Raw genomic sequence first — 14,535 nt, 5'->3', positions numbered from 1 at the left:
TTCATAATTATTAATAGAGTTTGTCATACACCAACCAAAGGGATTAGATGGAGACAATAGAATGTTTATTTTCTTTTTGAACCCCCTTCACCTATTTCTCTCTTCCCTCACCCATCTCTGGTATAGCAATTTAATCTTTAAAATATGTGGCTATTCCAGTATAAGCCAACTATCAACTACAAGTATAGAGAACAGAGAATTAAAAATCACTGAGTAAAAGCTACCAATCTTGAATTTTATTCTAAAAAGCTGTTCTGCATTAACATCCAGATTTTCAAATCTCTTGTAGTAGAAGCTTCTTAAATCAATTTTCTGTCCTCACCCTCATGTCAAAAGAGCAGTATTAATTTTCAGTTTTTTTAAAAATAGATTTATTTATTCAATGAAGAACTGGGGTGTAGGCCAGAGTTGAGGGAGATGAGAGGACTCACCAGAGACAGAGTGGGGAGCAGAACAGGAGGATCCTCTGAAATATACTGCTAAGGGGAGCAGTGGGCAAGAGAGGAGATGTCTGCTGTGCCACATGTGGGTTAGCTCCCTGGCTGGGGCTCGAACTCAGGCCGCAGTGGTGACAGCACTGAGACTTGACTCCGAGGCCACCAGGGAGGCCCCAAGTTTTTTTTTTTTTTTTCTTTCTTTATGGGACCCTCACTGGTGGCCGGGGAATGAACCGGCGCTGCAGAGGCTGTGGGCAGCCTTGCAGCCCAGCGCTCAACCGCTGCGCCACCAGGGGAGGCCCCCAAGTTTTATTTATTTATTTTTTGAAGATTATTTATTTATACAAGCACTGGGGTACAGGCCAGAGGTGAGAGAATTCACCAGAGACAGAGTAGGTAGCAGAACAGGCAGAAGGACCGAAGTACACTGCTGAGGAGAGTAGCGGGCAAGACAGGAGAGGTCTGCCTCACCATGTGGGAATCTCCCTGGCCAGCCGGAAATCAAACCAGCACTACAGAGGCTGCAGACCGCTTCACAGTGCTGCACTCAACCTGCTGTGCCACCGGGGAGGCCCCCTTTTTTTTTTTTTTTTTTATAAAGATTTATTCACTTATACAAGAACTGGGGTATAGGCCAGAGGTGCAGGAGGGTGAGAGAAATCATCAGAGACAGAGTGGGGAGCGGAACAGGCAGACGGACCAACAATACTGCTGAGGAGAGCAGCGGGCGTGATAGGAGAGGTCTGATTCGCCATGTGCATTGCTCCCTGGCCGGCCGGGAATCGAACCTGTGCTGCAGAGGCTGTGGACAGCTTCACAGCACTGAGTTCAACATGCTGTGCCACTGGGGAGGCCCCAAGTTCTAGTTACTGACTGATCAGAAAGAACCATCTCTTTGTATTTTCTTACAGCAAAGTTCCTTTCCCCTCTCAAATAGGGTAAAAAGCAGCATAGCTAAGTTGACAATGTGTTTTTTATTGAATATGTTAATAAACATATAACCCTCCTGCTTACCTTAATTCTCTCTGCTAAGTTGCTGAAAGCTACAATCATATTCCCGGGCTTATTTATTTTCTTCAAGACTCGGACTGTCTGTGCAAAAAGAGTTGGTGAATAGGAACGTCCATCCTTGGGTACAGTGGCACAGAAATTCTCCTCATCCCTAGAAGGTCAGCAACAGAGAAAAATGAGAATCAGAGGGTAAGTCAAGGAGGGAGATAATGGAGGGGAGAGAAATAGGTTTCCTGTCACTTCTATGCTGGGTGTATGTGTGTGTTGTTCTTTTTTTTTGGCAAGAGAAAAAACAAGATAAAAAACAAGTTTAATAAAAATATGCATACCTCCCGTATACATGGGAGAGAAAGAGAGAGACCCAGTAGAAACTGAGTAACTCCATGAATGTCATTTCGATAAAAGATTTCTTCTTATTTTTAGGAAGAAAATCTAGCAAGTATCCTTGGCTTAGAGAATACTGTTTTCCAAGCAATGGCACAACTAGTAAAGTTTATCTTTTTTGCACAGATGAAGGCAAATGTTGGAAATTCTAAACAATGTTCCATAGGTCATATGAAATCTTGTAACTTAAAACTACAGAAGACCCCTTCATCACCAACTAGAGAAGAACTGCTTCTTTCCTATTTCCACATAATTGCCACCTAGTTATTCCATTATCACACCCCCAAATTAAAACATTCACATCCCCTTTGGCTCGCCCAATTTTAATCTCAGATACCCAAGATTTAAGTAGATGGTGCAGATATCTGATACAAGTTGCTGGGGCTTGAAGTCAAATTCACTGAAGTCCTTGACTTTTAAGGCTCCCATCTTGGGGCCCACCAGGTGCTGCAGGAAGTAGTTCAGCATGGAGATGATGCGCTCGGCCAGGAAAGGATGCACAAAGAGTGATTTAATCTCTGGAAAAAACCCAAGGTTTGTGAAAACTTAATCCATTAACAATCTTTTTCTTATTATGTTTTAGAGCTTTACTTGAAGACCTCTGGGGTCAACTAGTGTTTAAAATTACATAACTAGGGGCCTCCCCGGTGGCGCAGCGGTTGAGCTCTGGGTTGCGAGGCTGCCCGCAGCCTCTGCAGCGCCGGTTCGATTCCCAGCTGCTCCCCGGCCACCAGAGGAGGGTCCCACATGGCGCGCAGACCTTTCCTGCCGCCCGCTGCTCCCCTCAGCAGTGTACTTCGGTCCTTCTGCCTGCTCTGCTCCCCACTCTAGCTCTGGTGAATTCTCTCACCCTCCCGCGCTTCTGACTGTACCCAATGCTTGTATAAATAAATAAATAAATCTTTAAAATAAATAAATAAATAAAGCTACCTTAAAAAAAAAAAAAAAATTACATAACTAGGGCCTCCCCGGTGGTGCAGCGGTTGAGCGCTGGGTTGCGAAGCTGCCCGTACCCTCTGCAGCACCGGTTCAATCCCCGGCTGCTGGGCGAGGGTCCAACATGGCGCACAGACCTTTCCTGCCGCCCGCTGCTCACCTCATCAGTGTACTTCGGTCCTTCTGCCTATTCTGCTCCCTGCTCTGCTCTGGTGAATTCTCTCACCCTCCCGCACTTCTGACTGTACCCAGTGCATGTATAAATAAATAAATAAATCTTAAAAAAAAATATATATAACTATTTTCATTGCAGTGTTACTAGTAAATATAAATGAAAGTGGATTAACAAAATACAAATCTACCACCCAGAAATAGCATTGTTAACATTTTTCTAATACAACCTTCTAGTTTTTCTGTCCATATTTACACACACACATTACTAAACAAAACGATTATTATATTTATACATATTTAGTAACTTTTTTCATAAGCTTTATCACAAATGGCTTACCATTGCAGTATATATATATCCCTGTGCTATCCAATGTGGAAGTCACTGGCCATATGTGGCTATTTAAAGTTAACATTTCCCCATTCATATGTCAGTCATGGGCATTATTCTTCATGAAGTTTCTTTAATGGATTCACTTCCCTTGCAGATATTGCCACCAGAGTCTGAATTCTAGTTCCAGGTGGGCCTAGTTTTGCACATGGAGCAATCTTGACCCCTACTTTTTTGGGAAAGCAGTACTTCATTTCTTACCTGATGTCAGAAAGGCAAGGGTACCAATGGTTTCATTGGACATGATATTATGGAAACGTGCCAGCTGTCCAAACATCTGTAGACCAGCCTCCTTCTCTCTGCGGGCTTCTGGACTCAGACTATCCCATTCACCTCGGTCCTTCTCAATTTGTTGAATCTTTATCTTGCTCAAGTACTGCAGCAACCAGAGGTGGGATGCAGTGGAGAAGGAAGGAAAGATAATATAAGAGGTTCTATTTACGATCTAGTGCACTAAAATGGGAAAACCAGGGACTTTATAAGAGACAAGAGCTTTATTTTTCCACATAGGGCTAAAGCTTAAAATAAATTGTGGGGAAGAAAAAAAAGAAAAGATATTGTGGTTCCATCTAGATTTGTTTCCGCATGGGTACATTTATGGGTAATTCCCCTAGAAACATTATGTAAGAGAAAGGAGGATAAATAGTGTAATATACGAAACCAAACAAATAAAAAAAAGGCAGTGAAAATAAAAATTCTTCCTGAAAGATGGTGGGAAAAAAACCCCACCCAGGGCCTCTCTGGCGGCACAGGGGTTAAAGTTGCAGCACTATCAAGCCGAGCCACTGTGGCATGAGTACCATCCCCAGCCAGGGAGCTAACCCACACGGTGCAGCAGACCTCTCCTGTCTTGCCCACTGCTCCCCTCAGCAGTATATTTCAGTAGATCTGCCTGTTCTGCTCCCCACTCTGCCTCTGGTGAATACTCTCACCCCCTGCATCTCTGGCCTACACCCCAGTTTCTGTATGCATAAATAACAATAAATCTTAAAAAAAATATAAAGGAACAGTATCTATCAAGCTCATTAATAGCAAGGTTGGCAATACATCATACCTCAAAAATTTCTGGTGTCCAAAGCTAGTAAGGAGCATAAGGATTGCTCTATTTTGATTAAAGGATAAAAAGCTTGTACTGACGAAGATCTGATGGTGGAGACGCAATACAATGTGCTTTTCTTTCTTTTACCTGTATGGCTTCATCCAGAAGGAATATGGCATCATTCATTAGCAGATTAAGAAATCGGAGGAAAAGTGGGGGATTCATGGCTTCTAAATTCTTAGAGGCATAATCAGCCAAATCCTGTAAATCCAATCCAAGAGACAGTCATTTTAGTATTGAACCACAACTCACCGGGACTTATCTGAAGCAAAACTCAGATAACTCAACTTTGGTTTCACTAAAAACTTTCTCACCTTAATGCTTTCTCGGTATGTATCTGTTCCCCACATGTACCTCAGAATGGGATACATGGGACGGCGGTAATTAAACTTCTGCTCAAATTGATGTGGGTCTCCTGGAATGAGGTAAGAACAAAAGCCAACAGAGGTGGTGCTGTTAGAGAAAGGGTAAGAGCTAATGTCTATTTGTAGCCATTTTCTCTTATTCTGCATGTAACAGGGCTGGGAGTTTATACAAGTCTGGAGTTGTAGCCAGTGTCTGCTTATTTCCTTGCTTACACAACAAGAGGGAGACAGATGTAAAGGACACTTTACACAGAAATGAACAAGGACAAAGTTATACAATAAAAACCAAGGGAAACAAATGCTTTCATAACTAAATACAGAGCACTGATCAGACTGAATAAGGCCTCTGAGCTGAGCATGTGGCAGATGGGACAGCCATATGCAGAATGGGATACTAAGTAATCCCCACATTCTTCACAGATAATATTCCAACTGGGTAGCCAACTAGTTAATCATTATTTTGAAAAATCACATAAGGAGCTAAAAACCAGAAGAGTGTGCTGCTTTTGACATGTAACACTATCACTAGAGCTCTATAGGTTAGGTAACCATATTAAAGGAAGAACATGGATTTAGAATCAGAAGGCCTGGGTTTTCCCGCTTGATGCAAGTCTCTTAACCTTTTTTAACTTCCACTTACTCAGAAATAAAACAGGAATTATAATATATCCACTACCATTACAAACCTTAGGCTGTTCAACCTCAGTGTTGTAATGGTCATATGATAACTGCAGTGACTTACTGTGCAACTTCTTGTGTATTATGAATACTTACATGCACTTAATTATCACTTTAATCCATTTTATAGATAAGGAAACTAATGTTCAGAGGTAAACAAGTAAAAAGTCAAAATGTAAAGAGGAAGTCAGTAAAATGTTATATATTCTTTAAATGTCAAATACATCTTTATCATTGGATGGTAGGAAATCCACTTTAAAAAAGTCTTAAATAACTGCTTAACATACTTTGTTTACTAGCTGAAATAGTACTATTTACTCGAACATAGCAGCTCAAGCATAGGTCTCAAAAGGCCAAAGTGAAAGGCATATTGTCTGCTATTTTTCTTAATCTAGTAAGACCGTGAGCCACAGTTCAGATAAGAGTATCTCAATCAGCACACTGTCTCATTATCTACTATTCTGCAATTTTGAAGCAGAGAAAAATAAAAGACACAGCTTTTAATTAAATGACCTAATTTATGATTTTATCAAGCAACATAATAAAGTTGGCAAGACTGTTTTTTTTTTTTGGGTGACACAGCTAAATGGTAGGCGTTATGTCACAGACAATAATTTTTTTTAAAGACTTTTTTTTTTTTAAGATTTATTTTTATTTATTTATACAAGCACTGGGTACAGTCAGAAGCGCAGGAGGGTGAGAGAATTCACCAGAGCCAGAGTGGGGAGCAGAGCAGGCAGAAGGATTGAAGTACACTGCTGAGGGGAGCAGCGGGTGGCAGGAGAAGTCTGCGCACCATGTGGGACCCTCCTCCGGAGGCCGGGGAGCAGCCGGGGATCGAACCGGAGCTGCAGAGTCTGCGGGCAGCTTTGCAACCCAGCACTCAACCGCCGCGCCACTGGGGAGGCCCCAGACAAATAATTTAAACTGTTGAGCAGATTAATCTTACTCATGGGTAAGGTAGGGATAATTTAGCAAAATAAAACAATGCAAAAAAGCACTTACTATCAAGGCAATAGCAGCATATATTCAATAAATGATATCTGAGTACATTTTTCTGACAAATACTGTTCAAGCTAAGAGACTCTATTAGTATCAGCTTCTCAGTTCTGGAATGCTTTACCTGTAAACTCAATGTCCACAAAAACCTTGATTAGAGCTTCTGCAAGGTGGGCTGCATAGGGAAAGTTGCAGAATACACGTTTCCGGTGAAACACACTAGATACCAAAGGATTTGGGGTCTGATCTAGGTGGGGCATCACTGCTTCCAACACCTCAGCCAGTTTGGCCCTTAAGTGGGGATTCTTCATCCTGCAAATAGGGCAGAAAGTCAGCTGAGCAGGTAGAAAGCGTTAACGCCCAAATATATGACTGTCCTCTTCACATGAGGAACCAAAATATCTATACCACCATTAAGGAAAAAAAAATTGTACAGTCTTAGGTCTATCAATTTTCAGGGAATAATGCAGGGCGCACCATTTAATTGCTGAGATCACAGCTTACAAAGTACGAGGGTATTTAAGTTTCTGTTTAATGCCTAACCATTTTGTTACTTTTCTATAAAAGCACATTATTTACTGTTTACTATTCCCTCAGTTTCATCTGGGATAAACTTGCTTTTCCAGCCTTTCAGAGGTTCAGGATCAGATTTATGTATTACTCTACCCTGCTTACAATGTGGACCATAAATACTTGACTGAATTATGATTTCTTATTAGGTCTGCTCTTCTTAGTGAAGGATTGGCTTCTACCCTACGTCTCACTGACATGACTCAGGAAATTGTGGATGCATTCTCTTCTTGCAGATCTTCTCTTATGTAAACATTGTTTCCTTTGGCTTAGACCCTGAAAAATCAGAGAAGCAACTCTACAGGTCACAATGAGTATCTTCCTTTGGGATAAAGAACTAGAACTATGAGTGAGAAGACTTGAGATCAGAAAGCATATAAGTTTATTGCTCATTCAATTCAGAATTTCAAGAGTAAACTTGTTATGTAATTGTTAGATCATTAGCACCTGCCAGTGGTTAGTTTCTGGCTTTACGGTAACTACTTTTAACCAGGGAATAGCAGTGGAATTCCCATCAGGTACCTTATATGCAGGTTCAAATTCTCTGTGGGCAAAGTCCTTTGCTTATTCCTCTCGAGAGTGGGATTTTTGGCTACCCATAAGGATGGTCAGGTGATTCATTAATGTTAACACAACTTCTGAAGGCAACCCCTTATGATTCAGGCTTGTTTATTTCTTGGTTTAGAAGTCTTCTGAATATTTTGCAGCTCTAAACAGTGACGGAGTCAAGCTTTCAGCACTTTTACCTTTCTATACTTCCAGTGAAAATGGTGATAAAGTGAAGGACATGTTCCAGGGAATCTGCTGAGGTCTCCAAGATGTCATCGGCAAAACGGCGAAGAAAAATGAGGAAATCACCCAGATTATCTGCAAAAAATTCTGAAAAACACTGGAATTAGACAAACATCTGTCTCTTTATACTGAACACAGTACATTTTAAGTCCCTCCCTTCCACCCTGCTTAGTGAAGGATAAAAAAACAAAAAAATGTCTTGTAGATACTAGGAATACCAATAATATATAAACTCTTAAATCATTTTATTTTTATCAAAGCACTATAAAGGACCTCCCTGGTGGCACAGGGGTTAAAGTCTCAGCGCTATCAAGCTATTGTCAGCCACTGTGGCCTGAGTTCGATCCCTGGTCAGGGAGCTAAGCCACATGGCGCAGCAGACCTCTCCTGTCTTGCCTGTTGCTCCTCCCCTCAGCACATATTTTAGTAGATCTGTCTATTCTGTTCCCCACTCAGACTGGTGAATCCTCTCATCCCCCGCACCTCTGACCTACCTGAGTTCTTGTATGCATAAATAAATAAAAATAAATCTTAAAAAAAAAAGCAGCAATATAAAAATTGTAATGATACAAAATATGGTTAACACATCAGTACAGTTTAAGGAAATATATTTTTCACTCTCAGGGTTAACTGTGGTTTAAGTAATTCTTTAGATGTATGAAGAATCTTGAATAAAGATAAATATATGAGATGACTATAGTCACCAATCTCCTGTCCTCCAGTTGTTTTGGCCTCCTGGTATTTATGTCTTTGTGTGTTCCCTCCTACACTCTTCCAGGAAAGAAGACACACCCTGAGGCATATAGAAGTGATGGCACATCATTGTGTGATTAGGTTATTGCTTCCATTTTGGTCACTTTTTCTGGGAAAAGTCAGCTGCCACAGTTGAGCAGTAATAAGACCAGTGTGGCCTGGAAAGGAGGCCAGAAAGCAACTGAAGTCTGCCAACAGCTACTTATTAAGCTTGTAGCAGATCCTCCAGCTCTAGTCATGTCTTCAGCTGCCTATGGCCCTGTGTGACAGTTTGGCTGCAACCTCATGAGATCCAGAGTCAGAACCGTGCAGCTAAGCCACTGGATTCATAACCCACAGAAACCATGTGAAAGAATGTTTGTTGTTTTAAGCTTCTGTAATTTGTGTTACATAGCAGTAGATGCCAATACAGTGATCAAGAAAATATAATCTGATTTGATGGCCAACAGTATCTACCAGTCCCCCAAGCCCTCTCTTCCCTTCTGGTTTAATCAAGAGGAGATGATTTGTTTTTTGAAGAAAAGTACAGAGAGATATAGATACATTTAAAAATCGAACAAAAGTTATGATTAATTAACAGTTCTGAAAACTCTGATTGCACTAAATCCTTTGAAGGCTATTTTCTGATAGCTCTCGTAGTGGGGATACAAGGCTGAGGAACAAGCTGTCAGCTCCCCCATACTCTGACAAGTAGATATTATTTGAGGTGTTTCTCCCAAAACAGTTGACTAAAGAAAGTATTTTGAGGATTTAACTTCCAAAGTCATTCAGTTAAACTTAGAAGGCTATAAATAGGAAGTTCCAAGGGAGAGCTTGCTTACCTGGCACATAACCCAAAGAGCTGTAGCCATCTGGCAAAGGAAAAGTTAGCTCTATTGGCTGTGAGCCCTCATTGCCTATGGCCAGTTGAACTAACAGAACAGCCATGGACACCTGCAAATTGAGGCAGTTTTGTAGCATCTGTGGCTCGGTCATGGCTGTCTTGGTAGAGAGATAGATGGTCATCAGTCGCTCAAACTGCTCCCGGAGATTGTCAGCAGCAGGACTAGAACTTTGCTGAGCATCCCGCCAGGCAACCTGAAGCCGATGCAGATTTTGGTTTATTTTTACCATCTGATCATGCAACCTGCCGCAGGAAAACAGAAAAGACTGGGTAAGGGAGGCTCACAAGGGGGCGTTCACGTAGACTGTTTCAGAAAAAAAATCCTTATTTACTTAGTCTATTATTCTCTTTTAGAATATAGGGAGCTGCAATTGTAATGACACAGAAGGCATTCACAAAAGTTATTGACATGACAGAGGCAGGGGGCAGAGCACTGGGAAAATATTACTAAGTACTCAACATAACTGAACATAATTACAAATAGCAGCCTTCAGCTGAAAAGCAGCACCCAAAGAACAGTACCTGGGTTGTGCAGGGTGTAGACTGGGCAGTTATGTAAAATGACTATTATGCTAAGAAGCCCAGCAGGGTTAAGACACTCTGCAAGTACAATGCTGGTAATTTCATAGAATTATTAGAGTAATTAGACAAATCCTAACTATAGTTAATAGAGAACTAAAGCTTATAAAAAGGGACTCTAGGGGACCCTCCCTGGTGGTGCAAGGGGTTAAGTCACAGCACTGTGAAGCTATCCGCAGCCACTAGAGCACAAGTTAGATTCCAGACCAGGGAGCTAGCCCACATGGTACAGCAGACCTCTCCTGTCTAGCCCACTGCTCCACTTAGCAGTGTATTTCAGTCAATCTGCCTGTTCTGCTCCCCACTCTATCTCTGGTGCATCCTCTCACCCTCTGCACCTCTGGCCTATACCCCACTTCTTGTATGCATAAATAAATAAATCTTAAAAAAAGGGGACTCTAGATTAATAACGACCGCATGTAAACTATCAGCCACTTGGGATGCAACTTAAGAGCCACTCCCAGTCCTCTATTGTTCAATATAAAATTATTTTTCACAGAGCCAAATGTTCTCTAATGAGAAGACCTATAATTCAATGTTATGGAATCTGCCTACTATGATTTATAGGCATCTCCTTTGGCCCGGTAGATAATGTCTAAGGGTCAGCTAGCTCATACTGGAGAACTAGATAACATTCATTTTTGTATTTGAATCTAAGTGGTTGAACAGGTTCAGCATATCCTGAATTATCTGTTGTCTCACCTAAAATGTCAATGACAGGCATAGAAAACTCACTAAGACAGACATAATTTCATTTTTCCAGGAATATGCTGAGTTTTGAAAAATGCTCTGTGTCAATTTAAGTATCCTGAAAAGGCATTAAAATTCCTATCTTTAATACCCCTCCCTATAGACTATAGTATTTTCTTTTTTTTTTTTTAAGATTTATTTATTTATGGATACAAGAATTGGGGTACAGGCCAGAGGTATGGGAGGTGAGAGATTCACCAGAGACAGAGTGGGGAGCAGAACAGGCAGACTGACTGAAATATACTGCTGAGGGGAGCAGCGGGCCAGACAGGAGAGGTCTGCTGCGCCATGTGGGTGGCTCCCTGGCCGGGGATCGACCTTGTGCAGCAGAGACTGTGGACAGCTTCACAGCGCCGTGCTTAACCCCTTGCACCACCAGGGAGGCCCCTGAGTAACTATTTTCTCCCCTTAGCTAAATCCGAGGGGAGAAAATCATAGAATGACATATGTTTAGCCAGAACCATTTCTGGGAGCCATACATTCTTGTTTTCAAATTTTCACATACCTGGAATCTATCTTTTTAGAATTTATCTTTTGATAGATCTGTCTTCTGTGAGTCTACTGATCTGACTGGAATTCCTTCTAAATATTTCCTTAATTTTGCCAACTTTGGCTCTAGACTTAATAGAGCTTAGTCTTTTCTCATCCAAGAGCAAAAATATAAATGTCATATGAAAACAACTCCAATTTCCAGATTACAATAGAAGGCAGTAAGTTAAAAATTTGTAAGTGAGAGAAAAATTCTAGCGTATCTTTAGTTTAAAAAATTTAACAGATCAAAAACTTAAGAAACATTCAAGTTATCTGTCAAAGCTGATTAATGTAAACATAAATGAATGCATCTACTGCCCTTTTCCTATGTGAGCCTTAAGAATGAGACTGTAAGACTCACTTTCACCTTTTGGTTATCAACACAACCAATACTTCTTTCCTAATGCCATCAGAGGAGTTACCTGTGAAATCCCAAGTACAAAGTGTATTCTGTCAGAACAAGGTTCTCTGTTACAAGGTTGTAGTTCTGGGGAAACTCTGGTTCCTGTACAGCTGGGATCAAACAGGTTTCTTTGTCCAAACCTCAAAGAAGTTAAAAGGAAGAGTAAATGGCTTGCCAAAGACATCTATCATGATTTCCAAAATCCCTCCACTCAAGTTCAACTTCCATACCGCTACTAGTGATACCTTCTTTTTATTTTTTGAGTAATATCTTCTTAAAAACAAATCTCATCAAATTAATACTTTCTTTTTGCTTCTTTCTATGAAAAGCAGTTAAAATTCTTCAGCTTGACCATGAAATCACCAAAAGTTAAAAGGAATGACAACACCATAGATTTTTCCAAGTCATAGACAATAGATAACTTGCTATCTATTATGTGTTTGTATTTAAGATTATTTGCCTTTGAGCATATATTACTTTTATAATTAGGAGAGTTATAAAACTGGGAGGGAAAAAACCAAAATCAAGTGATTCTTTTTGATAGAACAATGAATGATTTTCTTCGCACTTTTCTGTATTGAGTTTTCTCCAACTTGAGCCCATTCTTCCTTCCTACTCTCATTTCCTGCCATGTCCCATCTTCTTTCTTCTAGTCACATCAAACTTTTCTGTAGTTTTGAATCATTATATACCTTTTGTTTATTTGCCTGATGAACCCAACTCAGCTATCAAGACTCAGCTAGGAAGATCTCAACTTTTACAGAATATTATTTATTCCCTTCTCTGTATTCTCACAGCTTAACCCTACGCCACATTTTATGGTTATCTGTTAATATCTCTGCCTTCTTTCAGAGCCTTTGAGTTCAAAAGAACAGGGACTATACTTTATTCATTTTTTTGAATGACTATCCAAGGTTGCCAAATTCAGGGAGAAGGTTTTATTAAATTACAACATATAAAAAAGACCAGATTTTTTAAAAAGTTATCTTTTTAAAGGTTAAAATAGCTTTTCTTTCTGCCTCATCTTTGAGGAAAAAAGGCACCTTTGTGAAGAGTGGATGCCTTGAACATCTCTCTCTGTCTCTGTCTCTCTCTCTCACACACACACACACACACACACACACACACACACACTCAGTTTTTGAGAAGCCCAAATCCCCCCTACCTCTCATGTGTACATTTTTTATTTTTCGTTCTTCATCATTCAACTCCTTCAGGGCACAGTAAGTGGGATTAAAGGTGAGGAGCCGAGAGGATCTGGGTTTGCAAAATGGCTGGCATAACTTCAGGAGAGCAGCACCCAGATTCAGAAAGAAGGCATCCGAGGCATACATTTGGAAGAAGATTTCAGGCATCTGATTGGCCCAAATCTTGGTGCGGCCTGCATTTGCATGCAAACAGTTTCCAAGCCAGGACAAGATACAGTGTTTGGTTTCTGGAGAGAGCTGGAGTAAGTTCTTCAGCATCTGGTAGATCTTTTCATGGAACTGAGCCATGAACTGTTTAGCCAGAAAACACAACCACAGAACATTCCAGTTTCAAAATCCTAATATTTGTTACTCCCAAACCTTAGCCACTGGCAATTTCCAGAAGTATGCTAACCCTAATCTTCTTCCTCACTCTCCCTGTGTCTTATCCCCTAGTTCTGATTAAGAAAAAAAAAAATTGGGTGGAGGCATTTATGAGACATTTCCTGATGAGCTGCCAAATTGCAGATAGCATTACATAGCTTTAGAGTAGAGGTCGGTAAACTCTGCAAAGGGGCAGATGATAAAAATCCTGGCTTTGCATACCATATGGTTTTTGTAAGCAACTATTCAACTCTGTCACTGAGGCATGAAGTCAAGCCAAAAACAATACACATATGAACACACATGGCTGTGTTCAATAAAACTATTTATAAAAACAGGTGGCAGGCAGGATTTGGCCACTGCTATAATTTGTCAACCCCCACTTCAGTGAGCTGTGAAGATGGGGGACTTACATTATCCCAATACAACCACATATTCCCACTCATGTTGACCAGACCCCTACTATGATTTATTCTAAGAAGCCCAAACAGAGAGGACATAGATGGAATAAAGTAAAGGAACAAAACTGGTTTGTAAGCTGGAGTTCGTTCAGAAGATTTTAGGAACTGAAGCTATAAGAAATAACTTGGTGAGAAAATGACAGCTGAGAGGAAGTGGCAGTATTACAGTGCTGGGCAAAGGATAGCGGCAGCTTATTCTCAAACACACAGGGCTTACCATCTCCTCTTAGTGCATGCTAAAGAGAGGGCAATTCCTTCACATGATTATGGGAGAAAGCCAATCAGATCAATCTGCTTTCCCAAAGAGGCTCAAATAGCCTCATCTGCATCTGCATCTTGAGAAAACTATACTTAATCTAAGATCAGGGGGCTAAGATATCCCAGTAAACAGTTCCACCTGATGGATGTTGGCCTCCTGTACTTTGATTTCTTGGGGACTGGAACGAGATGGATTCAGGAAATAGCCGTGATTTTCTACCACACCAGGAGTCTTTAATAAGCAGGATATATTCAAGATCACTCCCAGCAAGGTCTTCTGGTACATCTGCCCATTGCTAAGGTCCTTGGGTTGAATATATTCTACGAAAACCTGCAAGAGAAGACAAGTTCTATTTATTCATGCTTAATGAGATAAAGGTGATGGGGTGAGAGAGACTCAAAGAATTGTCTATACAACAACCAATGTATCTTTCTTTTATTCAATAGATATTATAGTGCCCTCAGGATAGGGAAACACTAAGTATTAAATCCCCAGCGCAACTGAATAGATGC

General features: G+C 40.7%; 1 protein-coding gene across 6 annotated transcripts in view; it reads right to left on the bottom strand.

The window, feature by feature from the left end:
• Nucleotides 1-14,535, bottom strand: part of UBE4A (ubiquitination factor E4A) — a 32,810-nt gene that overhangs the window by 6,004 nt on the left and 12,271 nt on the right. For all 6 annotated transcript variants that reach the window (XM_037505366.2, XM_054693136.1, XM_037505368.2 and 3 more), the window contains 11 exons: nt 14,162-14,353; nt 12,898-13,231; nt 11,752-11,872; nt 9,408-9,712; nt 7,788-7,920; nt 6,596-6,783; nt 4,744-4,844; nt 4,517-4,630; nt 3,532-3,706; nt 2,170-2,350; nt 1,452-1,599 (listed from right to left, as the gene is read on the bottom strand). In XM_037505366.2, the coding sequence (XP_037361263.1) occupies nt 1,452-1,599; nt 2,170-2,350; nt 3,532-3,706; nt 4,517-4,630; nt 4,744-4,844; nt 6,596-6,783; nt 7,788-7,920; nt 9,408-9,712; nt 11,752-11,872; nt 12,898-13,231; nt 14,162-14,353 (1,992 nt within the window). The remainder of the gene's footprint in view (nt 1-1,451; nt 1,600-2,169; nt 2,351-3,531; nt 3,707-4,516; nt 4,631-4,743; nt 4,845-6,595; nt 6,784-7,787; nt 7,921-9,407; nt 9,713-11,751; nt 11,873-12,897; nt 13,232-14,161; nt 14,354-14,535) is intronic.

This window comes from Talpa occidentalis, unplaced genomic scaffold (assembly GCF_014898055.3).
Source record: "Talpa occidentalis isolate TD23 unplaced genomic scaffold, MPIMG_talOcc4v2.1 talOcc4.12, whole genome shotgun sequence".
In the NCBI taxonomy this organism is placed as follows: Eukaryota; Metazoa; Chordata; class Mammalia; order Eulipotyphla; family Talpidae; genus Talpa; species Talpa occidentalis.
Note: the sequence above shows the minus strand (reverse complement) of the source record. Positions and strands in the feature narration are given on the sequence as shown.